This window comes from Eutrema salsugineum, unplaced genomic scaffold (assembly GCF_000478725.1).
Source record: "Eutrema salsugineum unplaced genomic scaffold, Eutsalg1_0 scaffold_11, whole genome shotgun sequence".
NCBI lineage: Eukaryota > Viridiplantae > Streptophyta > Magnoliopsida > Brassicales > Brassicaceae > Eutrema > Eutrema salsugineum.
In genome coordinates, this window is record NW_006256901.1 from 2,576,769 (window position 1) to 2,603,985 (window position 27,217).

At 37.1% G+C, this 27,217-nt stretch overlaps 3 protein-coding genes, 1 non-coding gene and 1 pseudogene across 12 annotated transcripts; 2 read left to right on the forward strand and 3 right to left on the reverse strand.

Moving 5' to 3' along the window:
- The first annotated feature begins 3,427 nt into the window (after window positions 1-3,427).
- On the forward strand, window positions 3,428-5,805 carry LOC18026010. Of its 7 annotated transcripts, none has more exons than XM_006409312.2 (4): window positions 3,428-3,551; window positions 4,087-4,249; window positions 4,462-4,742; window positions 4,870-5,805. In XM_006409312.2, exons 2-4 carry the CDS (start codon window positions 4,126-4,128, stop codon window positions 5,593-5,595), a joined length of 1,131 nt encoding a protein of 376 aa, XP_006409375.1. In that variant the 5' UTR covers window positions 3,428-3,551; window positions 4,087-4,125; the 3' UTR covers window positions 5,596-5,805. The 7 variants fall into 7 exon arrangements, with proteins under 7 accessions (XP_006409375.1, XP_024016628.1, XP_024016629.1 ...); XM_024160860.1 differs by lacking the exon at window positions 3,428-3,551 and adding an exon at window positions 3,574-3,753; XM_024160861.1 differs by lacking the exon at window positions 3,428-3,551 and adding an exon at window positions 3,575-3,658.
- Window positions 5,806-9,001: 3,196 nt separating this feature from the next.
- On the reverse strand, window positions 9,002-14,179 carry LOC18026011. 3 transcript variants are annotated; one of them, XM_024160681.1, is made up of 16 exons: window positions 13,888-14,179; window positions 13,593-13,795; window positions 12,776-13,129; window positions 12,553-12,693; window positions 12,335-12,467; window positions 12,116-12,229; window positions 11,872-12,020; window positions 11,629-11,721; window positions 11,153-11,546; window positions 10,796-10,922; window positions 10,615-10,714; window positions 10,446-10,515; window positions 10,210-10,362; window positions 10,017-10,112; window positions 9,612-9,931; window positions 9,002-9,512 (listed from the first exon to the last, which is right to left on the reverse strand). In XM_024160681.1, the coding sequence occupies exons 2-16, from the start codon at window positions 13,680-13,682 to the stop codon at window positions 9,294-9,296; spliced, it is 2,553 nt and encodes an 850-aa protein (XP_024016449.1). In that variant the 5' UTR covers window positions 13,683-13,795; window positions 13,888-14,179; the 3' UTR covers window positions 9,002-9,293. The 3 variants fall into 3 exon arrangements, with proteins under 3 accessions (XP_024016449.1, XP_024016450.1, XP_006409379.1); XM_024160682.1 differs by having other exon boundaries at window positions 11,153-11,534; window positions 13,593-14,179; XM_006409316.2 differs by having other exon boundaries at window positions 13,593-14,179.
- A 445-nt stretch (window positions 14,180-14,624) lies between these two features.
- On the reverse strand, window positions 14,625-16,594 carry LOC18026013 (annotated as a pseudogene).
- Window positions 16,595-18,595: 2,001 nt separating this feature from the next.
- Window positions 18,596-20,854, forward strand: LOC112089681. The gene has a single exon (XM_024160431.1). It carries the CDS (start codon window positions 18,596-18,598, stop codon window positions 20,852-20,854), a length of 2,259 nt encoding a protein of 752 aa, XP_024016199.1.
- Window positions 18,857-18,963, reverse strand: LOC112090044. Its single transcript, XR_002901403.1, has one exon. It is a non-coding gene; the product is annotated as a small nucleolar RNA R71 (small nucleolar RNA).
- Window positions 20,855-27,217: the final 6,363 nt, after the last annotated feature.

Genomic DNA, 27,217 nt, shown 5'->3' on the forward strand with positions numbered 1-27,217 from the left:
AGCAATTCACATCAGGCTGATTTGATAAGAGAAGCTAAGCTTATTATATGGGAGGAGGCTCCTATGATGAGTAAATATTGTTTTGAGACTCTAGATAGAAGTAGTTGTGATATACTCAAAACCGGTGACGTTTTTGGTGGGAAGTCATTGTATTTGGTGGAGATTTCAGGCAAATAATGCATGTTATTGTCAGAGGTAATAGCACTCAAACTCTTATGGCTACCATAAATTATTCTACTCTATGAGACAGTTTTACGGTTTTGGAACTCACCAAGAATATGAGGCTTCAAAATGGTGTTGAAGATGATCGAGTTAATGAGCTAGAGTCTTTTTCGAAGTGGATTTTGTACGTAGGCAATGGCAAAATTAATTCGACTAACGACGATGAAGCCGAAATTGAAATCCTTGATGATTTACTGATAAAATAATATGTCGATCTTGTTGAAGAGATAGTAAGAGAAGTGTATGGTGATTCATACAGATCGGAGAGAGACCCGAAATTTTTTCAAGAAAGAGCAACTCTCAGCCCGAGAAATGCAGACGTGAGATTAATAAACGAATACATGTTGTCAGAAATACAAGGTAAACATATTTAACGCTTTATACATATATATATATATATGATCTTACATGAACTTTTTTTATTGGGTAATTGTTGTAACATCAATGTTACATCGAATTTACGTCAATTTAGTGTCGAAAAGGAATTTTTTTCCGACAAAATTTACATTGATTTTACGACAATTTGAGTTTTACGACGCTCCTTTTACAATGAATTGAATTTCGTCTCTAATTTGATGCAAACTCCGTTTTACGTTGATTTTACGTTGATATATTCCGATGTAAAATAGTTGTTTTCTTGTAGTGACACATGAGCTTCATATCATTATTTTAAATTATATTTGGTGAACTTCGTTTAATATTTTTCTAGATGAGGAACATACATATATTAGCTTAGACAGTATTAATACTTCTGATAAGGGCAAGATTGACAAAAAAAGTTTACACCCAGGAATATCTTAATAGTATTAAGATCTTAAGATTGCCGAACCATGAACTGAAATTGAAAATAGGAACACCTATTATGTTGCTTCGGAATATTGATCCTAGAGGTCGTTTATGCAATGGAACAAGACTCTTGGTAACACAATTGGCCACACATGTTATTCAAGCTAGCCACATAACTGGGGAGTATATTGGTCAAAAAGTTTTGATCAAAAGAATGTTTGTTTCTCCCACCGAGACAAGGTTTCCTTTAATAATAAGGCGTAAACAATTCCCGATAGCCATCACCTATGCAATGACTATCAATAAAAGTTAGGGAAAGACTTTGCAAAAGGTTGCATTGTATTTACCAAAATCTGCTTTTTTTCATAGACAACTTTATGTGGTTATATCACGTGTTACTTAGAGAACTGGTTTGAAGATTCTGATAACGGATACTAAGGATACACCACAAACCAAGACTTTGAACGTAGTATACAAGGCCGTCTTTCAGAATGTGAGGAAACGATAGTTTTTTTTATTTGTTTAGGTTTAGACTTTTACTAAATAAATGGCTTGTTTAATAAAACTTTAGTTTACTTATGATTCATAATTGATATTCTTTTTTTTTCATTAATGGTTGTCCTGATTGTCAAAAAATTGATACTTTTAAATGTATCATTATCAAACTATCAAAATTTATGGGTTTATAAACCATGCAGATCACAATAACAATGCATACTCTCTGAAATTTTAAATGTTTATATAAGAGAATATTAAAACATATCATTTCCAAAGATTATATATAACTTACAAACTTCCTACATATAAATGTATATAATCTTACAAACTTCCTACATATAAATGATCGCCTCAAGAAATTTTGTAATCAGTTTTATATATATCACAAGTCCGCGCTTAGCGCAGATCCCCACCTAGTTTATTTTTATTTTTATTCTTCCAAGTTATAAATTTCACTAGTGATTATTTCTATTTCCAACTATACGAAACTTTTTTTTTTACTTCATTGCTTTCCTCTTTTTCTAAAACTATTTTCTTTTAAGAAATTAATGTGCAAAATCAATTTTTTTGATAAACATGTTTTAAATGTAAAAAGGATCAAACAAATTTTCCCGTTTCTAAACTTATAAAAGTCAGGACCGGCTCTGCACCGACATAACAACTTATACAATTTATCTAATATTTCTTTGCAAGGCGTTAGATCAATTGCATGATGTGTGATATATCTTATCTTGAAGCACAAACGAATTGTCAAAAATGATTAAATGATAGATAACTTTTTTCCGTATTCAGATGCTAGTAGCCTAGCTCTAGCAACTCCACATTTTGACTACCCACTTAAGCGTACATATTGATCGAACGCGGATTTATGCAAACACCAACAAACACTAAAAGCCACCACATAAAGTAGCACAACTTTCTTGAGATAGATTGTTTGAATTTAAGTGAAATGAGACAGATTGTTTGAGTTTAATTGAAATAATTGAGAATCCGATCGATTGGCCGGCTTTCACTTCAGAATTAAACGCCTTTCAACATCTTCGAGAGACATTTTATGGTTTTAACATCATTCATATACCTCGAGCTTTAAACGTCCGAGTTGATTCTCTCGCTAAAGAAGCTCGAGTACGTGGTATCATATTCTTCCATATAAGTCAGACAGAATCGGGGGAGATGATTTTCCGGAATCATCATCTTACCGATCAAAACGTAGCTTAGTAGATAGGTAGTCGATAAAAAAAAGTAGCACAACTTTCATCTTTTGGTCGTTCGTATCTTACATACTTTAACAGTATATATATCCAAACTAAAACTGACATCGTATTAAATCAGATAAACTATATCATAATAAAAAAATTGAATTTATATTGGGTCAAAATCATACACGTCTACAATTTTTAAAGGTTTTTGCTTCAGCTGAAATTAGTTTTTAGGACTATTATAAATTTGAAAGAAAAAGGAAGGGTATTATAAAATAGTACAAAACGTATACATTACTAAATAGATTAGAAACTTATATTAGATCAAATAAAACTTACAAAAAACAATAGTGCAATAGAATGCCAAAATCCCAAAAATCAAAGGCATGTTCTAAATTCCCCATTTTGATAAGAAAGTGACAAATGCTGGTTATTAAATTTTGTAAGAGAGGTTGGAAAATAGAAGCTACGAGTCTCACACGTGACCAATAATGTACCATAAAAAATTGGTTAATTAGTAGGTGTGAACTGAAACAAGCTTTCTTTGTTCCCCTTTCTTCGTCCTTGCTTCGTTGTTGTCAACTTCTGGAAGCCTTTCATTGATTGCAACGTTTATCTCCATTCTCCTGCCAATTATATTAATTTTGGTCAATCTCGTCGAATCTTCAAACGAATCTCTACAATTTTCCTTCTGTATATTTAAAAGGTTTCGGTCAAATCAAAATGTATCCAAAGACACATCACCTCTTCTTATATACTAGTAAATTTACATCGATCAACAAAATTCTATTTCGCTTCCTTCTTCTCAGCTCAAGACCTTTCTTCACCACCATTCCCAATTTCCCGGTACATAAATCTCTCTCTCTGTAAATATATGCACAAAGAGTGAATAAAGTTTGGAGCTTTGATCGAAAAAAATCGGTGCTTTATTCTTACAGAGATTGTTGTTGTGGGTCTGTTGTCTTAATCAGTAACTGTTTCTTGTTTTTTTATTGTTGTGGGGATCGTCTGATACAATAATTTCAAAGTTTCTTTAATGTGTGTATTGGTAAAGTTCTGTATTTTGTTTTTCTACCTCTTCTTTGCTTCTCTTTCTCTCTCTTTTTCTTTTTGCTTTTTGAAGACATAAACCATGAATGGTTGGTAAAAAAACAGAAGTGGATCCAATGGTGTTGTGGAGTTGTTGTATTGTATGATAGTTGTATGATTCTTTTTATTCATTTTAATATTGAATTTGAGGTCTAAAGTTTTGACCTTTGTTACATACTCTAAATTGACTTTGTTCAACCACAAATGCTTGAATTTCTTTTTTTCTTCTTGAGTTTGGTTCTTTTCTGCAACTTACACTAATAAGGCTTCTTCTCTGAATATCTTATTGCAGTTTTTTTGCATCTGATTGAATCTATACATCGATTAAGCTATGGATATCAATCGGAAAGCTCACCCGGATTGCAAATATTCTGGAAACCCTTTCCATGAATGTGCTTCAGATTGTTTAGAGAGGATTGCTCAAGGCCGTGGAAAGAAGAATTCAAAGAAGCAAGGTACTTTTAGCTTTCTCTGTTCTCAGGGAATTGTATCCGCAGTATGATTGATCTGTTTAATCTATGAATGTTTCCTCTGATGAATTTGGCTGATAATGAAGTACCCAATGGAGTTTTGGTTAATCTGATCAAGGCTTTGGCTTTCAATGGTTTGCCAATAATATTGTCAAAAAATTTGTATCTTTTCTTGATTCTTGAAATGTTTATTACAGCTTCAAAGAACTTTAGCCTCCCGGGGAGTTTTGGTAAGAAAAAGACGGAATCACAGCCACCGTCACCTCTGAACACAAGGCAGTATCAGAACGGTACCGCCAATTCGCCAAGGGCTCATCAATCAAGACCTTCACCAGTAGCTGTGAAGAAGACGGTGGCGATTACAGAGGCGAACAAATCTTTCCCGGCTTTATCATCTGACCTCAACGGTCAGCATGATTCTTTTAACTATAAGCCGGAGAGGCCCTTGCAGATGGTTCCTCTATCCCCAAACAACATGGTATTTCTTGATTACCTTCTCTCACTTATCATCTATTTAGGTGTATCAAAACATATATTAGAAGGATGGATCTAACAAGTAGAGATTGTCATCTTGACATGTTCTGATTTGTTTTAATATTACTCAGGCTGATCGTAGCAAAACCGTATCACCAAGATCTCGAGAGCATGAACAGAGTGGCAAGAATAACACAGCCAGTGAGATTAGTATCTTCAATGTCGTAAGCCCTCCAAGATCAGACGCAAATGATGATGATGATGATGAAAACAATGATGATGAGAACGGAGTAGAGCTTGACCTTCAATCAGTAATGTCGGACTCATGTGTCTCGGTTGGAAAATACCGTGTGAACTCTTGTGTCTCCACAATCCTAAGGTCAATCATAGGCAAACACGGAGACATAGCCGCAAACTGCAGGCTAGAATCAGCATCGATGAGGTCAAGGTACCTAGAGTGCCTATGCTCATTGATGCAAGAACTTGGATCAACCCCGGTTGCGCAGATGACCAAACTTAAAGTGAAAGAGATGCTCGCGGTTATCAAGGACTTGGAGTCTGTGAACATTGATGTTGGCTGGCTACGTTCGGTTCTTGAAGAGTTTGCTCAGTATCAAGAAAACGCAGACACAGAGAAAGAGAGACAAGAAGTATCGCTGAGGTCTAAGAAACAAGAATTAGAGAATGAGGAAGCAGATTTGGCCGTGATTGAAGAGGAAGTAAGGAAAGCGAGGTTGCGTGTCGAGAAGATGAAGGCAGAGCTGACTGAGCTTGAGACAGAGCGGTCGCGGATGGAGGAGATGGGATTTAAGGTTGAGAAATTCAAAGGGAAGTCGTTTCTTGATGAGCTTCTTTGATGTTAATAAGAGTAATTAAACTCAATACTTCACAGGTCTAATGTTAAGTTAAAGTTAAATAAGTTCTTAAATATTCATCAAGTTGAAAGATAACATTACTGTTGCTAGTACCTAGTGGTTTAATTTTCACCGAGTGTATTATTTTTTTGGTTTAATTCTTTTGTATCTGACTATCTGTGATAATAAATTACTTTGTACTATTCATTTCAACATTTTTGTTGTTGTTATAGTATAAAACTAAGATTGAATCTGCGTAGTTGGGAAGAAGGTAGAGTTCACCTGAACAGAAAGTGAGGTATTTTGAGAATTAATTCATTCCCGATGTCCTGCGAAACAGTGCTGGTTTCAACTCCAACTGTTTGAGACAAAGTAGTTGGGCATGGAGGAGATTCTATGATCGGAGAAATCTCCTCCACCTGTGCTGCATTAAAAGCGTTAGAAGTGTGTGGACAAGAGAGATATTCGAATCGAGCTCTAATAGGTGTGGAACTCTCACCGGCGGTATCAATTGGATTTTGATTAAATTTGGTCCTACACCTATCACTCAGTATAAGGCTCTCCCGAGTATTATATCAGTGAAGCTATAAAACATAACCCAACACCAGTAAACTCAAATAAAGGTTTAATCTGAACAATAATAAATTCGACCTCAAATAAACAGTCAACAACGATAAATTTTACAATAATACATTGAGGAATACTAATATACTAGGTGATTACCAGCATCCTGTGCGGAATAAATATTAATCACAATTTTTTATTTAAATATACAAATATAATATATATAAATACAATTAAAAATGTTAACTGATATTTATAGTTGCAAATTTATGCACTGTTTATACCATTACAAATAATAGTTACAATTATATTTATTTTATAGTATAATTGTATAAATGATAGATAATTGTTGGTTTTCTAATTAACTATAATAATATCTTTTATATGAATAAAATTGCACATTTTAATATACTAAATTGGATTAATACGTTCTATCTAACCGATTCAACATCACACTAAGATATTTAAATTGTAATAGAAAAATATTTAATTATAATATGCATGAAAAAATTAGATTGTTTTATTAAATGGATAATGTGATTTTTTTAAACAAAATTAAGAACAAAGAAATATGATATAAAGAAATATAGTTTTTAGTAACCTAAGTAATATTTTGTATTAAATTTTTATAAATTTGTTGTTAAGAAATAGAAAGAGAAAGAATATTTTTACAAATTAAATGTTAAGCATTAAATATATAATTGATAAACTAATCTTTAACCAAGTTAATGTTAATGGCAAATGATGTAATTATTCTAGTAAAGCAAGCATTTTTTTATATGTGTTTTGAAAAACTCTCTTATAATGACACATCAGCATGACACTCTTGTAAATCACACATGACATAAATATCATTTTTAAATTGTCCATTTTAAATAATAATAGAAGATGGTAACATATAAAGAGAAAATTAAATATATAGCAATGATCTTTTGTAAATTAGGTAGGTGGTCTGTAAAAGAAATAATTCTTCTCGGTTTTGCAAATGGTCAACAATTGATATTACTACAATAACTCTGAAACATTGCAAATTTAATTTCAGCCACTACAAACTCAAGTAATTTTTTTTTTTAAACAACTAGAACGTTCTTGGCCGAAACTCATACTTCCCCTAGAACTAGTCTTTAATATTATTAACTACTAGGAGAGAATCCGCGTGTATACGCGGATATTGTTTTAATATATATTTAAATACTATATTTTTAAAATTTGTATTGAATTTTATGTTTATTATCAATGTTTTTGCATTTAAAATATTTATATTTTCCTTGATTTCTTTTTGATGATACATTATTTGTAATCTCTTCTACACTGGTTGTGCCAAATAGTCTAATTTTTCTTCCAAAATAATAAGGGATTAAAAATATACTATTTTAAATTTTGTATGAAAACGTAATAATTCACTTATAAATATACGTTTAATATCAGAGAGGAATATTTATTTGTTCTTCGATCTTCATATTTTTTTTATTCTTGTAAATCTTACTAATATAATACTTGTTAACTTTTTTAATTACCATTTTGAATTTTTTAGTTATATATATTTTATTGATTCCATTTTTTTAATTTAAATTCATGTATGATATTTTTACGTGCACATCTTTCTTTATACTATTTTTTTATAAATAATTGTTATTTCTTTAATCGTTTATTAAATATTTTTGTGTTTTTTAATTTATTAGTAGAAGTTTTATATAAGAATATTTGAAATTTCGTAATTTATTCAGTCTTAATTTTTTTTATTTGCATTAAAATTTAGTATATTTTTAGTTTGAAAATGAAATTTAAATCACTTGAAAAAAGAAAATAGAATAGTGCATCTAAAAAATCTTATCTTATATAAAATTTATAAGTTTTCTATATTTAAATTAAATTTGAATTGCATTCTAATGTATATATATATATATATTAATCTTTATTTATGTTTTTAATGTGTTTTGTTTTAAATTTAATTAATTATTTATTTTATCAATTTTTAGATGTGCCACATGTCACTTTCTCCATTGCTGATGTGTCACTTAGCTGAAGAGAGTTGATTGTCTATTATCCGTCCAGCTGTTATCGATCATCTAACCTCTTAAATTATTCTAAGGTTCTTTTCCAGTCGAACTATCAATCTCTGGTGTGGCTTTATTTCAACAACGATGAGCTGTCATTGACAATAACATTGAAACAATAAACAAAATAAATTCTAAATTAGATATACGTTAAATAACTAGATCATAGAGGAGATGCACATATTAACGTGACAAAGAAGTGAGAGCATGCCCATCGTTAAGTTGCATAAGTTCTAAAACAATTTTTAATAATAAATTTTGAGAGGAGAGAGAAAAGAGGAAGTCTCTACAAAAAAACACATTTAAAAATAAAGAGAAAAGAAAGGAAATGAGGAGAGAGAGTATCCCAGAAAAAAATTAACCAATGAAAGTGTGCCACATTTTTATGAACTCAGTCTCTTGAATCTCTAAAATTAGAGACTGCTCAAGCATTATTAATTATTAAAACATTTATTTTAAATCATAAAAACAATTAGAACCCCTCCTAATACTATACCATTGGAGGTGGTCTGAGGAAGTTATCTTGAAATCAAAAGGAGGAGATAATAATCTACTTAAACTTAAGGGTGATTAGGTCAAACATGTTTTTCTTTTTATTGTTCATTTTATCTGGTAAATAACAAGTTTTACATATTTTTATATGGGGACACCAATTTTAAAACCAAAACGTCTCAAAGATTGAAGTTTTTCTTTTGAGTTTAAAGCTTCATTTGAAAATCTTGTGCTTGGAGATGCCATTAAAGAGACGCATATATAAACTAAGTAGAAGACAATTAAAATAATTTCACTTTTATTTTTCTTCTTGACAGGCCTTCGGCCTATAAATCATCTTCCTATATAATAGATATTCGAATACATATTATTCGAAAGACAGACAAAGACACTCTAATTCACCTATCAGGTGGGCTAAAGCAAGACCCCTAACTTATGCCACACGGTAGGGGATTTCACATATTGCGTGCTCTTTTGCCCATATAAACCCTAGAAAAAATTACACTTCGAAATAATAACTCTTCCTCACTAACGACGTTGTACACACAAATCTTTCATCCCCCCTCCCTCCCCCCCCAAGAATTGTTCCTAGTTACTTGCTACAAATCTACTCCACAAACGACTAAACCATGGCGATTTGACATAGCCTGACCCGGTACATTCTGCATCGCTTTCTTCCACGGTACTGAAAAGGGTTTGATCCGAGCAGTCTAAGGAAGCCCCACACGCCATATTGTAGGACTGACATGCTGAATGGCATACCCGTAATCTATCGTCTCCATCGGTATCACACTTTTGGATTGATATCTGGTTTAGAGAGATTATAAAAACAAAATGTCATGCCTCATTTATAATCATGGGGAAAACTTAGAAAAACTATATAAATTCCAACAGATTGCTGCTTACCCAACAAGCTAGTCTTTTCGCTGCTTCATCACAATAGCTGTTACCGAAAATGTTAAATAACTTTCGAGCCCCGCCCGGAAACAGCCTATTGTAGTTTGGCATGACCACGACTTCCTCAAGCTGTTGGAGTATGCTAGGCTCTCTTGGAGCACAATGTTGCCCTGATAAGTCTCTCTCCAACACATCCTTGCACACTAATAAACTTGTAACTAGTTTAGAGCTGTTTTGACATGTGTAGCCAGCATAATCAGAGCAACGGAATTCGCAAACCCCATTATCACACACTCCTCCATGTAGGCTGCATTGTTCGTCACACACGGCTGTATATTTGAAAAGAATCTTGTTGTTAGATATAATATTGAACAATGTTTTCTTTACATCAACTATATAAATATGGATATTTACCGGTGGAACAGTCAATTCCAGTAAATCCATTTTCGCAGATGCATACACCTTGAGTTGTACATTTTCCATGTCCATTGCAATTATTAGGGCAAGAACCTGCGTGGTGAAAAACATAATTTGTAAGTTCAGATCTTACGGAAAGATACAAGACCTTGACATGTACAACTTTATGTAAAGGATACAAAACTCTTACGGTTTTTACAGTCATGACCGTGATAACCAAGAAGGCAACGACACTTCCCATCAACACAATCTCCATTAAAGTTACAAGAACTAGGACACTCACCACCCACAGAAACTACGAGTGTACCGCAGAGTTCATGGTAAGCCGGACAAATTAATTCACCTATAAACCAAAACACTTATGGTTCAAACCATTTCATCATAATATGTATTTTCTTCTTTAGGGAAGATAAAGAGCATTCTGACCATTAAAACCGGGAAATTGAATCGGTCCACCTTCTTGAGGGCAGAATTTCCATTCTCCCTCTACTGCAACCTAAAAGGGCATTGTGGATAACAAGGAAAACATTACAACCATAACAGTTTATGCCCAAACAAAAACGTTACGGCGAAGAAAAAAATGAAGACGGCATACCTCCAACAAATTATTTTTACATCTATGCTGATAACAACCATTCCCCTGTGGCATGGAACCCCGAACAAACCCAGTACGCACTAAAGATGAGGCCATACACCTATAGAGAAGACACTCTTTCATGAGCAATATGCCATGTGAATATTTGCAAACATACAATGAGAAATTTGACTAGCTATACCTGGAGTCGCTCCCTCTCACTTCACCCAACATTCTGTCAGGTGCACGTGCACTATTGATATCCGTACAAGACCCATCTGAATAGGCAACAAAATATGTGCAATAATCTGCCAAGGAAGACTGACCACCTGCAATATGTTGTGTATGAAATTCATTAGAATATCTTTAACAAACTAGAAACGAATACAGCATTGGATTACTAAATCCTACACTGGAGTCACTAAACTTTCTAGATATTACAACCATGACAGTTGCAAATTATATTTTGTGTATCAACTATCAAATTAACATTTAGAACACCAAGAACAACTTAAGAATATGGCATATCAGCATGTTGCAATTAGTCAACAGAACTTACCTTTGTTAGCCTGTGGGAAGTAACGAGCCCATTGTGGCAAGTCTCCATTATAGCTTAGAATTGGGCAGTAACCTTCAGCCTCTCTGTTGTATGTACAGCCAGATAGTTGGGTTGTGTTACAATGGTAGGCGCCTTTCCACATGTTACATGGAGATGTGACAAACTGAGTCCCCTGGTTCCGCCCCCAATCAAGACGGTCTGCCATGCTATAATTAGCCTTATACCAGCCACTGTCCTCTAATAGCGCTAAAGTCATTTTTGAAACGACTGATCTTGTGTCTACTGACCCAGTCATTATCTCATTCATGAGAAGTCTCTTTTCCCAGTGGGATCCTGATGTGCCACGTCCTCCTCCATCCTCAAGTTCTAAACCGGAGAAGTTCTGAGAAAATGCCTGTTTAGTTGAACATTTGACATTCTTAGGACATAAGTTGCAAAGATGCATGGATTCCTGAGGAGGTAATATTTAAACTCACGCCGTAATGATGCCGCGAATGTATGACAACCCGTGGAAGCACTACGCGTGTTACTATCCGACCAAGCTTTTCATCCATCTGTTGCTCAGTGACCTAAAATTGAAAAATAATGGCTTATTCCAAGGTCATGTTGTATAGAAAATCCAGTGCTCTCTCTTAGATATGAAAAAGAAAAAGCACGAGGCATGCTAATCAAAGCTAACTTTTTCTCTCAATTAAGACAATTTGATTTTCATTATATACCTCAGTCCGTCTTCTTTTCCTTTCATCTCTAAAATGAGCAAAGGCATGCGGATCAAAGCCAAGGACATGCATAACCTCATGAATGAGTGTTGCTGAAAGCAAAGTCCCAGACTCCGAGGTCAAATGGCGGGGAGCAACATTGACATGTCCTAAAAAAGACCAATATTCTTGATTTTAATTTCAAATTAATTTCACAGCAATGCAGGGACTTCAGATTAATCAACTGAAGAAGATGGATAATTACCAGCTATTGCACGTCCCCATTGATCACGTTCGCAAGCTACAGCCCATGCAAGAGTATTACCAGTAGTAGGTCTTGTAGTCACCAACAGAACTAAATCAGTATCAGCAATACCCTCTGTATGATTTTAAAAATGGGCTGATTAGACCAAAACAAACCTAGCAAGACAAGATAAATGGACAAAAAAACGGCCAATCAGAGAGCAAAATAGTAATGAAATACCCTCGACATATTCACGAGGAAGCTGCACACCACCATCTTGCCCACATGCAGAGTATCCACTTAAACGCAAATTTCCTTTCACAGGTTCAACAGCTAAGGCTCTTCTGAACCAATCTGCAGTCTGCCCTAAAGCCTTCATGAGCAAGATACACAAATCAGTACATTTGCGTAACCAATACCACTCATATATCTAAGACACACAAAAAATTCAAATCAACCTTGCGTAGGCGATGCCTTTTGTCCTCTCCAGATATGTCATCTAAAGTGCAGTTATACCAGCAATCACCGGACACTGGAGGCTTAACACTTGGATTGCAAGCAGGAACAGCAGGGACACTGTTTGAAGGAGGCTCACCCAACTGAGTTAGAGCATAAAACAAAACAGTTCAGCAACATATAAATCATTAAATTTCACACTTCTATAAGCTACCAAGACCACACCTTCACGATATCGCCAACTCTTTGGCAATCTCTGTCAAGTGAGTGACCAACAGCATCATAGTTTAAGTAAATCCTGATAGGTTGTTTCACATCTTTTTGCTCCTCAGAAACACCGAGAAGTACCCTTCCTTTATGAGGATTGGATTTTGCTGAACTTCTTGGCTCGTGATAAACTTGAGGAGTAACCGAATATACTTTTCGACCAGGTCTCTTCCTCTGTTCTATGATCTGATCATGGATGCACGAATGAGAAGATTCTCCATCAACTCCACTTGCTAGACCTTGTAAAGGTATGTGATGATGATGCCTGGATTTTGCATCAGCAGCTCCGGACCACAATAATATCAACAAAATCTGAAACAAAATAATGTTTTCAACGCTTTAGAAAAATTCTTGTAAACAAAAAGATAAACAAGAAAATGTAGCAGATTTGCAATTGAAACTATTAAAGCAGACTTAAAATGCCCATCAATAGCAATAACTTTCTAACAAAACGAAATGAGCAAATTGCAGAAAAGGGAAAGTTGAAATTGGAAGAAAAAAATAAGGCAACAGAGATCTGATTGTAGAACCTAAGCTCTAATTTTGTTGCTCAGAGCAAATATTTTGATAATTGTAAGTATCAAAAACATCACAATCATGAAAATTTCCAAAATCTAGCTGAGGATCAAATTGACCCAAAAACAAACAGAAAAATTGGAATACCCAGCTCAAATTCCCAGAAACCAAAACCCACATTTCAAAATCAAACGAATCCGTAAGAAATGAAACACTCATCCCCCAAAACCATAAATCCTCCGCTTAAAGAGAAACTTACCCCGTAAATGGCAAGACCGGCGGCGAATCGTAGCTGGAGATTGACTAAGAGCCTAGAACATGAACCACACGGGACTACAACAACCTCCATGAAACTCGGAGAAAAAAAGCTTCACTTCCATCAAATCTCAGGCGACTTCTCGATCCAATCAGACACAGAAAGAAGATTGCATTTCATGGGTTTTCTAGATTCAGCTTACACAACTCAAAAAAAAAAAAAAAAAGAAGAGCAAATTCAAGCTCTCTAGTCGAAAAAAAAATATAAATTAGGAATAGTGGATCGGAGCTTAGATTACTCTTTAGGAAAAACTCATGATTGATCGACTACACAATTACATCAGAGAGCTTCGGTTACTGAGGAAGACAATGGAAACTGCGCAGAAACAGAATAGAGGTTTTGGGGAAGAAATCGCGGCTCTGAAGTCGAAGATCGGGAAATTAGAATCGGAAAGTGAAAGCAAAGGAAAAGAACTAAAAGGAGCACGAGCTGAAACAGAGGCTCTGAGAAAACAAGCTGATGGGTTCCTTATGGAATATGATAGGCTGCTTGAGGATAATCACGAACCAATTGGAGTCTATTGACCAAAGTCCAGAGGCTAAGAAGAGTATGTGAAATAGAGATAAAAATAAGGGTATAATGTATTAATATGCTTTTTTTTGTAGAGCACCAAGTAGTTGTAGGAACTGTGACTTTTCCGAGTTTTGGTTGATGTAAGGTTGTCATCTCATCCTCAAAAATACTGTTTTTTAATATCTAGTAGATATGACATTTTCAAATATTTTTAAAATGTCACTACAAAATGGGTCATCATACTGTAATACATAATCAGCTGGTCATTACAAATTTTGAAATTCATTGAATCACCATCGACAATGTCTCTGCATCTATGTAACTGATACAACTTGAAAGGGTGTATCACAAAGCATGCTGTTTTTACTTTTGTTTTTGTTTTTTGTTTGTCTAACCATTGTGCGCAAGGGCAGGATCTGAATACATTGTCTCATACCACAAGTGTTCCTTCTAGTAGTCCAAATATATATATATATATATTTTTTTCTACCATTTGAGGTTAAAAAAATCAGAATGACAAAAGTGTGTTTAAGGTCTGCTAAGCTTCACTGGAAACAGAGAACTGTAGACAGAACATAACAGAAAAGAGCAAATCAAAATACTCTTATTGCTAATTCTCCTTCTTGACAATCATTGAATCTCCCAATCTCTCATCAGTCTAGCTTCTCAAGCTCTGACATCCTCTCAATGATTGCCTACAACAAAGAGTTGAAGAATAAGTTTCTTTTTTTCAGTTTAGTGCCAACAATAAGAGGAAAAAAAAAAGAAAGCTTGAGATTAGGGAAAAAAAAGTTTTATAAGCACCCGCTTGCTTGTTTCTTGAAGCTCTCCGGCAAGAATGAATTCATCGAGTATTAAGTATACCTAAGATGAACCAACCATTGTGAATTAGTATTTAACAAAAATAAAGAACAGATATAGATAATTCGAAGCAACACATTTATACATCAGTCTTTTTGCCTTGAAGAGACTCAAGCTTGATTTGATAAGGCCAAAGAAGAACCATCACTAACCATTGTGAATTAGTAAGTAAGCAAAATGAACAAAGAACGAATACAGAAATTTTGGAGCAAAACATTTAATCTATCAGTTTTTTTTGCCTTAAAGAGACACAAGCTTCCTACGGTAAGGCCAAAGAAGGATCCTCACTAACCATTGTGAATTAGTAGTAAATAAAATCAACAAATAAAATCAACACAAGCTTGATAACTTAAGGCCAAAAGAAGAATCATCACTAACCGTTGTGAATTAGTAAGTAAATAAAATCAACAAAGAATTCTTTGTTGATTTTCGGAGCAACACATTTATATACATCAGTCTTTTTTCCTTAAAGAGACACAAACTTGAATATCATAAGGCCAAACAAAAGTCATCACTAAGTATTTTCCAAAAAGCCCTTAGTTAAATATCACGAGGAATTTGCTAATCATAGGTAAAGAAGAAACCATGACACAATCATTCTCAACGATTATATGAGTGATGCGGCCCACCAAAAACAGAAGATTGAAACAGTTTGAGGACTTACATGAAGAAAAAAACAAAAGAAAGAAAGTAAGAAGATGGTACCTTGTGGAAATTAAACACCAAATCAAGCTCACATACATTGCTGAAGAAATGATCCAAAATCTCGACGAACAAGTGGATACATTCAAGGTAAGCCAACTCATTGTCCGTTATGTCGACGCACAACGAGAAAAAAAAAAATCAAGCATAGCGCCTGTATATAACCTTATGCGTTCTAAACTGCAAAAACGGTAAAACAATAAAACAAATCTCACTTATACATGCAAATGATGACAAGTTTAGAGAATGAAACCAGTGTACTGCATAGTAGATATGATATATTGATATATGATATAAGCATGATTCAGAACCCTAACTAACTTGATTTGTTGGTGTTGATCTAAAGGCCAATCCAATTGACTTTGTTCGAAACCTAGCAAAACCTGTAACAAGAATCTTAAAACTCTGGTCTCGTTAAGCAAGACTCACAAACCTCAACGAAATTTGTGAACTTTTGAGTCGCGATTCACCACCAATCTATGAACCTGAGAGAAATTTAAAGAAAGAATCAGGGGGAAAAGAACATAAGATGAGAAGCAATAAACGAGAAGAGAAAGGGAGACTGGATTACCTCGTATTCGACTTTGTGTTTCTCGGACTCCTCGAGAGGAACATAGTACTTGGCAAGAGGAGTTTTGCCTTGTCTGTTCTGCAGTAATATGAATAGGATCTGGAAAAGAGGATACGATATGTATACTATTATTCTTGGAATCAATAGACGAGAAACACAATGAAAGTTTTTCTTGCCTTGCCGTCAAAAGACCTCCGTCCGTTCGCCAAATTTGCTGTTAAGAGATCATTTGCTGTTACGACAAATTTTTAGAACATGGACGAATTGTTGTACCGTTTGAGAAATGGATAATATCCATCACCACGCCTCTCTGGGATAATCATGCTCTTACTTTCTTATTATTTTATGTATTCTTACTTGATATAAATAGGTGTACTGGCTCTTTGTGGAAGTAGTAAGAAGATCTCTAGTAAAAACATGAATAAGAGAAATAATAAGAAAAAAGAAGCATTCTTCTTCCTCTCTCTCTCAACTTATTTTTTCTCTCGTCTCTTTCTAATATATTCTCTCATATATTATATACATATATACATATAACATAAGTCTCATTTTATGACATATATAACTTATAATTTATAACACATTATCAACAACGATCGTTTCTCAACTGATTTAACATCGAAAATGTGAGATATATTCTTATACCCAAAAAGTGAGGTTTAATTTATGATTCAATCGGTTTATATTTATGTATTATGGTTGGGATGATAGGCAACTGATGAGTGGAAATTTTGACTCATTCTAACCTGTGTTTACTAATTGTTTTAGGAGTTTTTGGAGTCTTTTCAGGAAGTTTCAGGTGACTTAGAAGTCTTATCAGAGGATTGAAGTGTTTAGGAGGCATTGGAGCAAAAGGAGATGAATTTGAGCAATAAGGAGCTATTTCACACGCTTTTGGAGAAATCATCCGCGGAGCACCTGCTCCAGACGGGAGAAAAATAAAGAAAACGATTTTACCTAATCCTAAATCGCGTGAGAAAGAATAAAAAGCCCAGAGCCGCCTGTGTTTTATTATCATGTTTTTCTACAGACTTTCTACGCTTTCTTTTTACAATTTTCTGAACCAGAGAGTTTTTACTTGTAAGCTTTTGGGAGAAGAAATCTGCTACACTTTGAGAAGAATTTTGAACCCTATTATCTCTTCTGCGATTTTAATCCATGAATTTCTTTTCATCTGTTGCTGTGTTTCTTTTCTCCATGTCTGAGTAGATCTCTTAGCTAGATTAAAGCGTTCAAAGAATTTCATGAGTTAAAGAATTAGATGCAAATAGGGCTTGATATCTATTGTCTTCACCATTGTTAGACTTAATGCTTAGGTTGAATTGATCACTCAATCTGCGATTTTAGGTTAATCTATTCATCAAAAGTGTAATAGGTTGCTAGAATAAACATTGGTGAGCGATTTGTCCTTAGCCAACGACAGTTGAAGTTAAGGCAAATCGTGAACAGATCAAACCTGCTAGCTAATGCTTGTCTGCAATTTTCTAGGTTCAAACGACAGTTTAGGATTTAGGTTGTTAGACAAAGTTATCGAGATCACGACAGTGGATCGATAAGCTTTTCTGTTTGAGTTCGAGACTTGCGTTACACTTGTGTCCTGAATAGTCATCTGGTTCTTATCTCTGAAATTCCTGCGAATTGCTTTGGTCTAGTGCTTGTTTTAATTTGAATTTAAATCGTTGTTTGCCAATCTGTTTACTTTTTAGTTTTCGAAACAAACCATCTTTCGTCTTAGCTTTAATTCAATCCTCCCAAAGTCATAGAGTAACACTGGTCCTCTGGATTCCGAATCCTTTATATTACAACTACATCACTGTTCTATTGCATTAGAAACTAGGAGTACATCCAGTCTGAATCAAATTTTGGCGCCGTTGCGACGGGGACCAATTCGTTACCTTTGATTTTTGGTTTGAAATTCAGACTAAGACTTTACTAATTTTTTTTCTCTTGTTCTCTTGTTTGTGTGTGTTTCAGGTGTATGTCAAACATATCCACAAGGAGCAACTGCACCAATCTTGTTTCTTTGTCGAACACCGAGCTAGCAAGAGTCGAACGAGAAAACAGACGTCAAAGGCCTATTCAAGCCAACATGGGCGATCAAGGCAACAATGACAACATGGCTGTCGAGCTACAACAACTTCGACAGCAATTGGAGCAGCTGCAAAAGGCGCAGTAAGACAGGGAGCAGCCACAGCCTGCTATTGGAGACAAGGACAGTCCGCATGCTTACTATCACAACAGGGCTGCGATTGCTCCTCCAACCATTTAGAGGCAAGACTTTGAGATCAAACCTCAGCTGATGTCATTGGTGAAGCAGCACCTCTTTCATGGGCTTCCTGCTGAGATTCCGATGGACCACATCGAGAATTTTGAGGAGATTTGCAGCACGACTGGATCAAATGGGATACCAACCGATTTCTTGAAGTGCAAGCTTTTTCCATTCTCACTTGCGGACAAAGCTTTGCGCTGGCTGAAGTCATTACCACCTGGGTCATTGACTACATGGGAAGAGTGCAGATCAGCATTTTTGGACCATTTCTACACTAAGGCCAAAACTGCAGCTCTGAAGAACAAGATCTCATCGTTTAAACAACAACCTGGTGAAGCTTTCTGCGAAGCTTGGGAGAGGTACAAGGAGTACCGAAGAGAGTGCCCTCACCATGGGTTCTCTGATGAGCAGATTCTGTCAACCTTTTATGATGGTGTCAACTGGGATTACAGGAATGCTTTGAATGCAGCTAGCAATGGCGATTTCATGACTAAGTCCAAAGAAGCTGCTTATGAGTTGATTGAGAACTTAGCTGCAAGCTCCAGCAACAAATCCCAAGAGTATGACAGGTCTAGCAAAGCAGTTCATAGTGTGGAGTTGAGCAAGATAGATGAACTTACAGCAAAGGTGTATCTGCTGTTGAGAGAGAACCAGAGATCTGTGCATTTTGCTGATGAGGTTGGTGATGCACCTCTTGCTCAAGAGTTTGTAGATGCAGAGAATAATGATCAGATGGAGGTAAATTTCGTGAATGGACAAGGGTATGTGCAGAATCGCAGCTTCAACAACTTCAGAAGCCACCCGAATTTATCCTACATAAGCAACAATGTTGAGAACCATCAGGATCAGGTCTATCCGCAGCAAGGAGTGCAGAATCAGTCAGGATTTCAGAAGAACTTCTCCAGCAATTTCCAAGGAAAGCAGTTCATCACCAATCAGAATCGGTTTCAAGGTGGAAATCAGCAGAAGTTGCCTTTCACAAGTCTGCAGTCTTCTTCGAGTTCCTCAAATAACTCGCAAGATGAGCTGAAAAACTTGATGCAAGAGCTGCTGGTTAATCAGCAAAAGTCTTCCATGGAAATTAATGCCAAAGTGGACACCATGTACAATGATTTGAATGGCAATTATGAAGCAGTGTGGACTCATGTGAAGAAGCTGGATGTTCAGGTAGCTCAGACTGCAGAAGCTGTGAAGAGATCACCTGGAACTCTCCCTGGAAAAGGTGAAAACCCCAGGAATGAGTTTGTGAATGCTGTTGAGCTGAGAAGTGGGAAGACTCTACATGCTGCACCAACAAGCTCTGTCTCAGAAAAGAGGAAGGAAAAGGACGTGGAGCACCTGCTCCAAGAAGAGGAACCAGCTCATGACGTAAAAAAGACGAAAAAGCACTCTTCCCCCATCGGAGCACCTGCTCCAAAATCGGGAGCACCTGCTCCGGATGTAGATTTGACGATGGAGCACCCTGAGCCAACGAGGGAGCACCTGCTCCAGCCACCTGCTCCAGCAAACATTCCTGCAAGAGTTTACACGCCTAAAGTACCTTACCCAGTTCCACCAAAGAAGTCTTGCAAGGACTTAGAGGAGGCAAAATGCAGGGAGATGCTGAAGGATTTGACTGTAAAAATCCCTCTAGTTGATGCTGTTCAGATGATACCAGCCCTTAAAAGATACATGAAAGAGTTTGTGTCTGGGAAAGCTGTTGAGGAAGAGAGTGTCATGATGGTTTCGAAGGAGTGCAGTGCTGTGCTTCAGAACAAAGTGCTGAAGAAGAGAAGTGATCCAGGAAGGTTTGTTCTCTCAGTCAGGATTGGGAATGTGCTGTTTGCAAGGTCTCTCTGCGATCTGGGTTCAAGTGTGAATCTGATGCCTTACTCTGTAGCCAAGCGATTGGGTTACACCAGATTCAAACCGACGAAAATCTCGCTGGTATTCGCTGATAGATCAACCAAATTCCCTGTTGGTATACTTGAGGATCTGCATGTTCAGATAGGCGATACACTCATTCCAGCAGATTTTGTGGTTCTGGAGGTTGATGAAGAACCCAAGGATCCTTTGATATTGGGTCGATCCTTCTTATGCACAGCTGGTGCAATCATAGATGTGAAAGGAGGAGTGATAGATCTCCAGCTGGGAGATATGGTGGTGCGATTTGAGATGAATAAACTCCTCAAGAAACCAATGCTGGACGGACAGAAATTTGTCATAGATGATGGTTCAAGCATTGCTGAAGAGGTTGCTGAAGAGATTTTGGCCATCGATCCTCTGGAAGTTGCACTCACCAAAGCCTAAGGAGAACATGGGTATTTGAGTGAAGAAGCTGATGGGTTTGCAAAGATTCTGAATGCAAGCATGAGGATGCAAAGGCTGGTGGCGTACATGAGCTTAGAAGGCAAGGAGAGCTCACCTGCAGAAAAAGGCGACGGAGCACCTGCTCCGAATCCTGGAGCACCTGCTCCCGACGGCTTGATTGATGGCCTTGGAGCGAATTGAGAGCTCCGAAGCTTGAGCTCAAACCCCTTCCTGTGGGGCTCAGGTACGTGTTTCTAGGACCAAATTCGACATACCCTGTGATAGTGAACTCTGAATTGAACAATGTAGAGATTGCCTTGCTTCTTTGTGAACTTAGAAAGTATAGGAAAGCTCTAGGATATTCACTAGATAACATTCCAGGGATTTCTCCTGATCTTTGCATGCATAGAATACATCTAGAAGATGAATCAATGACTTCTGTAGAACATCAGAGGAGGTTAAACCCGAATCTACAAGGTGTTGTAAAGAAAGAGATAATGAAACTTCTAGAAGCTGGTGTGATCTATGCGATTTCAGATAGTAATTGGGTTAGTCCGGTTCATATAGTTCCTAAGAAAGGTGGCATCACTGTGATAAAAAATAATAGGAATGAATTGATACCAACTAGAACTGTTACTGGGCATCGAATGTGCATAGATTACAGGAAATTGAATGCTGCAACTCCCAAAGATCATTTTCTTTTACCATTTATCGATCAGATGCTTGAACGCTTGGCTAACCATCCTTACTATTGTTTCTTAGATGGTTATTCAGGTTTCTTTCAGATCCCAATCCACCCGGACGACCAGGAGAAGACGACATTCACATGTCCTTATGGCACCTTTGCATATCGCAGAATGCCATTTGGCTTGTGTAATGCTCCAGCAACATTCCAACGCTGCATGATGTCGATTTTCACTGACCTGATTGAAGAATAATGGAAGTTTTCATGGACGATTTTTCTGTCTATGGAAGCTTCTTTTCTGTCTGTTTGTCTAATCTGTGCAGGATCTTGCAGCGATGTGAGGAGAAGCATCTGGTGCTTAACTGGGAGAAATGCCATTTCATGGTGAGAGATGGGATTGTGCTGGGACACAAAATCTCAGAGAAAGGGATCGAGGTGGACAGGGCAAAGATCGAGGTGATGACGAGTCTGCAGCCACAAACATCAGTCAAGGGGGTTCGCAGTTTTCTGGGTCATGCAGGTTTTTACAGATGCTTCATCAAATATTTCTCGAAGATTGCCAGACCTCTGACACAGCTGCTGTGCAAGGATGTGAAATTTGAGTTTGATGATGCATGTTTGGAGGCATTTCACACTATCAAAGGAGCTCTACTCAGCGCTCCTATTGTCCAGCCACCAGATTGGGAACTTCTTTTTGAGGTGATGACCGATGCTAGTGATTATGCAGTGGGAGCAGTGCTGGGACAGAGGAAAGAAAAGAGGCTCCACGTCATCTATTATGCAAGCCGAACACTCGACGAGGCTCAATGCAGATATGCCACAACTGAAAAGGAGCTTCTTGCAGTGGTTTATGCTTTTGAGAAGTTCAGGTCTTACCTTGTTGGGTCGAAAGTTGTTGTTCACACAGACCATGCAGCTCTGAAATACCTGTTGACGAAGAAGGATGCCAAGCCAAGGCTCCTTCGATGGATCCTTTTGTTGCAGGAGTTTGATTTGGAGGTTAAAGACAAAAAATGGATTGATAATGGTGTTGCAGACCACTTGTCGAGGGTGAAGATTGATGATGACATTCCACTAGATGACAGCCTTCCTGATGAACAAGTTTACGCCATAGATGTTTCTGGGTTCGACGAGCACCTGCTCCCCACCAAAGCACCTGCTCTGACGAGTTTTTGCAACCAAGTTGACATAGATCGGCATTCTGATTTCCCATGGTTTGGAGAGATTGCAAATTACCTTGCTGCAGAGCAGGAACCTGCAAATTTTGTGGGAAACAAAAAGAAGAAGTTTCTGAAGGATGTGAGGCACTACTTTTGGGATGAGCCTTACTTATACAGGCATTGCTCTGATGCAATCTTCAGAAGATGTGTAGCTGATGAGGAGATACCAGGAGTGTTGTTTCATTGCCATAGATCCTCTTATGCAGGCCACTTTGCCACTTTCAAGACTGTGTCAAAAATTCTCCAAGCTGGATATTGGTGGCCAACGATGTTCCAAGATGCAGCGAGTTTTATCTCCAGATGTGACACATGTCAGAGACAGGGAAACATTAGCAGGAGGAATGAGATGCCTCAGAATTTCATCTTGGAAGTGGAGATTTTCGATGTGTGGGGTATAGACTTCATGGGACCTTTTTCATCATCTTATGGGAATGAGTGTATTCTTGTGGCAGTTGACTATGTGTCAAAGTGGGTGGAAGCTCTGGCTAGTCCCACAAATGACGCAAAGGTGGTTTTAAACATGTTCAAATCTGTCATTTTTCCCTGGTTTGGTGTGCCGCGAGTGGTGATTAGCGATGGAGGCTCTCACTTCATCAACAAAGTCTTTGAAAACTTGTTGAAGAAGAATGGTGTAAGGCATAAGGTGGCGACCCCATACCATCCTCAGACGAGTGGGCAAGTTGAGGTTTCCAACAGGGAAATCAAGAACATTCTGCAGAAGACTGTGAGCACCACAAGGAAGGATTGGGCAGTGAAGCTTGATGATGCTCTTTGGGCATACAGAACAGTTTACAAAACACCTTTCTAGACTACACCATTCCACTTGGTGTATGGAAAAGCATGTCATCTTCCAGTGGAACTTGAGTACAAAGCTGCTTGGGCAGTAAAGCTGCTGAATTTCGATGCAAAGAGTGCTCAGGAGAGAAGAGTAATGCAGTTGCACGAGCTGGAGGAAATTAGGCACCTGGCCTATGAAAACTCGAAGATTTACCAAGAGAGGACAAAAGCTTTCCATGACAGGAGGATCCTCAACAGAAGCTTTGCACCAAACAATCAGGTATTGCTCTTTAACTCTAGATTGAAATTGTTTCCAGGGAAGCTGAGATCGAGATGGTCTGGACCATTCACCATCAAGGAGGTTCGACCATATGGAGCTGTAGTGTTGCTGGACACTAAAGGAGGCGAGTTTGTTGTCAATGGACAGAGGTTGAAACCATACCTTGCTGGTCCAAATATCGCAGAGGGTGAATCAGTCACCTTAAGCGATCCTCCTCAAGCCTAAATGGCTTTCCAAATCAAGCTAATGACTTAAAACAAGCGCTTGGTGGGAGGCAACCCACCGGTAAGAGTCTCTAACTTTGTAAGCCTAAAAAAAGAAACCGGTAAGAAGTTGTTCAACGTGGAAGAGAAGATGTGAGGAAGAAGAAAGAAAGAGCACCCAACCGGAGCACCTGCTCCATCTGCTGGGTTGGTTGCTCAAAGCGTAAAAACTGACGAAAGAGCACCCCCTCCCCAGTCGGAGCACCTGCTCCACAGGGTGCTCACCACGTAAAAAGTGACGAAGGAGCAACCCAAGGGAAACCGGAGCACCTGCTCCGGCACCTGCTCCAGACGAATAAAAAGACGAGGGAGCACCCAGCTCTGTTCCGGTGCACCTGCTCCGCCAGGGTGCTCTACATGTGCGAACCAGGTAAGTTTTCTCGACACTCTCTAGCTTATTTTTACACCGGGGACGGTGTGAAGTGAGTCCGGGGGAGGGTCGTGTCCCTTGTACTTCTTTCTTTTGCTTTCTTCCTTTTAGTACTTTCTTTGAGTCAGTTTTTAGTTTGTTTGTTTGAGTCATTTAGTTTCCTCGAGTCAGTTTGTTATATGAGTCAAAGTCAAAGCTTGTGGGAATTAGGACCAATTCTATGATGATTTCAGACCATTTGTGAATCTTGACCATCTTCTTCTAGTGATTATTGCTGCAGAATCATCTAGATCGACTAATGGAAAATCCAAAGACAAGCAGTAGACTAGAGGAGCCCAAAATTCTTGACTAATCCATTGAACCTGAGCTAATTTCTCAGCTATTCATTTTCCCTCATCGATCAGGTTAGTGCTCATAGGACTTGACTCCTCATTCTTACCTGACAAATAAAGACCTGTGTGATAGATTTGGTATTCCTCTCTCATGTTCTAAGCATTGTTTCAGGCTGTTTCTAAAAAAAAAAAAATGATCAAAAGGCAGAAAAGATTGAAATGATTTTCTTTTAGAAGTAAAGGGTTAGGAAAATTTCCAAGGATCCCATTATTTTACTTCTAAAGTGGAATGATCACACATGGCATGGAAGCGAGGGGTAGGAAAATTTCCTGTGACCCCATTATTCGCCTACACCTTTGATATATAATGAGGGCACAAACCGGGGATTCGGTGGCAATCACCATCAATACTCGCGTCTTTGAACCTTGTTATATGTGCCGAAAAAAAAAAAACAAAACAGCTTGAAAAGTGAATAAGTTCGGGGGAGAGGAAAGGTACTTTTGTGTAGTATGGTCAATTTGTTGAGGTATAAGTATGGGAACGAGTCTAGAAGGTCCTTGGCACTAGTTTTATCGATGAGACTCAGCGATGATGGGACATGGATGATGTTATGAAATTGAGGGACTAAATGGAGGTTAGATTTTTGATTGATTTTGCAGCAGATTGACACATGCCTTGGTCAGGTTTACGGTCTTTTTAGTTTTGCGAGTTCCCAGCTTTTTCCAGTCATTCTTTTGGAATTTAATTTGAGTTTGTTTGAGGACAAACAAGGATCCAAGTTCGGGGGAGTTGATGAGTGGAGATTTTGACTCATTCTAACCTGTGTTTACTAATTGTTTTAGGAGTTTTTGGAGTCTTTTCAGGAAGTTTCAGGTGACTTAGAGGCCTTATCAGAGGATTGAAGTGTTTAGGAGGCATTGGAGCAAAAGGAGATGAATTTGAGCAATAAGGAGCTATTTCACACGCTTTTGGAGAAATCATCCGCGGAGCACCTGCTCCCGGTTTGGACCCTTCGTGGAGCACCTGCTCCAGACGGGAGAAAAATAAGGAAAATGATTTTACCTAATCCTAAATCGCGTGAGAAAGAATAAAAAGCCCAGAGCCGCCTGTGTTTTATTATCACGTTTTTCTACAGACTTTCTACGCTTTCTTTTTACAATTTTCTGAACCAGAGAGTTTTTACTTGTAAGCTTTTGGGAGAAGAAATCTGCTACACTTTGAGAAGAATTCTGAACCCTATTATCTCTTCTGCGATTTTAATCCATGAATTTCTTTTCATCTGTTGCTGTGTTTCTTTTCTCCATGTCTGAGTAGATCTCTTAGCTAGATTAAAGCGTTCAAAGGATTTCATGAGTTAAAGAATTAGATGCAAATAGGGCTTGATATCTATTGTCTTCACCATTGTCAGACTTAATGCTTAGGTTGAATTGATCACTCAATCTGCGATTTTAGGTTAATCTATTCATCAAAAGTGTAATAGGTTGCTAGAATAAACATTGGTGAGCGATTTGTCCTTAGCCAACGACAGTTGAAGTTAAGGCAAATCGTGAACAGATCAAACCTGCTAGCTAATGCTTGTCTGCAATTTTCTAGGTTCAAACGACAGTTTAGGATTTAGGTTGTTAGACAAAGTTATCGAGATCATGACAATGGATCGATAAGCTTTTCTGTTTGAGTTCGAGACTTGCGTTACACTTGTGCCCTGAATAGTCATCTGGTTCTTATCTCTGAAATTCCTGCGAATTGCTTTGGTCTAGTGCTTGTTTTAATTTGAATTTAAATCGTTATTTGCCAATCTGTTTACTTTTTAGTTTTTGAAACAAACCATCTTTCGTCTTAGCTTTAATTCAATCCTCGCAAAGTCATAGAGTAACACTGGTTCTCTGGATTCCGAATCCTTTATATTACAACTACATCACTGTTCTATTGCAGTAGAAACTAGGAGTACATCCAGTCTGAATCAGCAACTCTCTGAACTAATCGTTATGATAAGCTATGTCTTCACGATCATCATAATCATATGCTAGACTATGGCGCCTCAGATCAGATATATGGTTGGCTTATGATCATATAGTAGATGTCTCCTCAGATCACAGCCTCTATATGAAGACATTTATGAAAGAGTCAAGAAGACTGTATCAAAACAATATGTCTAAAAAATATTTAAGAAAAGTTCTTTAAAAACTGAATAAAAAAATGTCTAGAAAACATGTATGTAAAAATTTGAGAAGAACAATATTAAAGTATATTGAGAAGATATACATGCAAGTGTTTCTGACGAATTTCTTAATAGCTTTTGTCCAGAAGACGATTAATATATATACTACCTTTTTTATATTTTTGTTTAGTTATTTATTTATGTCTAACTATTTTTATTTTCTTTTATCGACACAATATGTTTTAAGACATTGAATCATGTCTTTAAAAGTTAGAAC

Coding starts and splice junctions, on each gene's coding strand:
- LOC18026010 (XM_006409312.2), top strand. CDS start 4,126: ATGGATATCAATCGGAAAGCTCACCCGGATTGCAAATATTCTGGAAAC. Junction 4,250..4,461: donor GAAGAATTCAAAGAAGCAAG/GTACTTTTAGCT, acceptor TGTTTATTACAG/CTTCAAAGAACTTTAGCCTC. Junction 4,743..4,869: donor CTCTATCCCCAAACAACATG/GTATTTCTTGAT, acceptor AATATTACTCAG/GCTGATCGTAGCAAAACCGT.
- LOC18026011 (XM_024160681.1), bottom strand. CDS start 13,682: ATGGAGGTTGTTGTAGTCCCGTGTGGTTCATGTTCTAGGCTCTTAGTC. Junction 10,363..10,445: donor TCAATTTCCCGGTTTTAATG/GTCAGAATGCTC, acceptor TTTGGTTTATAG/GTGAATTAATTTGTCCGGCT. Junction 9,932..10,016: donor TGGAATTGACTGTTCCACCG/GTAAATATCCAT, acceptor TCAAATATACAG/CCGTGTGTGACGAACAATGC.
- LOC112089681 (XM_024160431.1), top strand. CDS start 18,596: ATGTCATTGGTGAAGCAGCACCTCTTTCATGGGCTTCCTGCTGAGATT.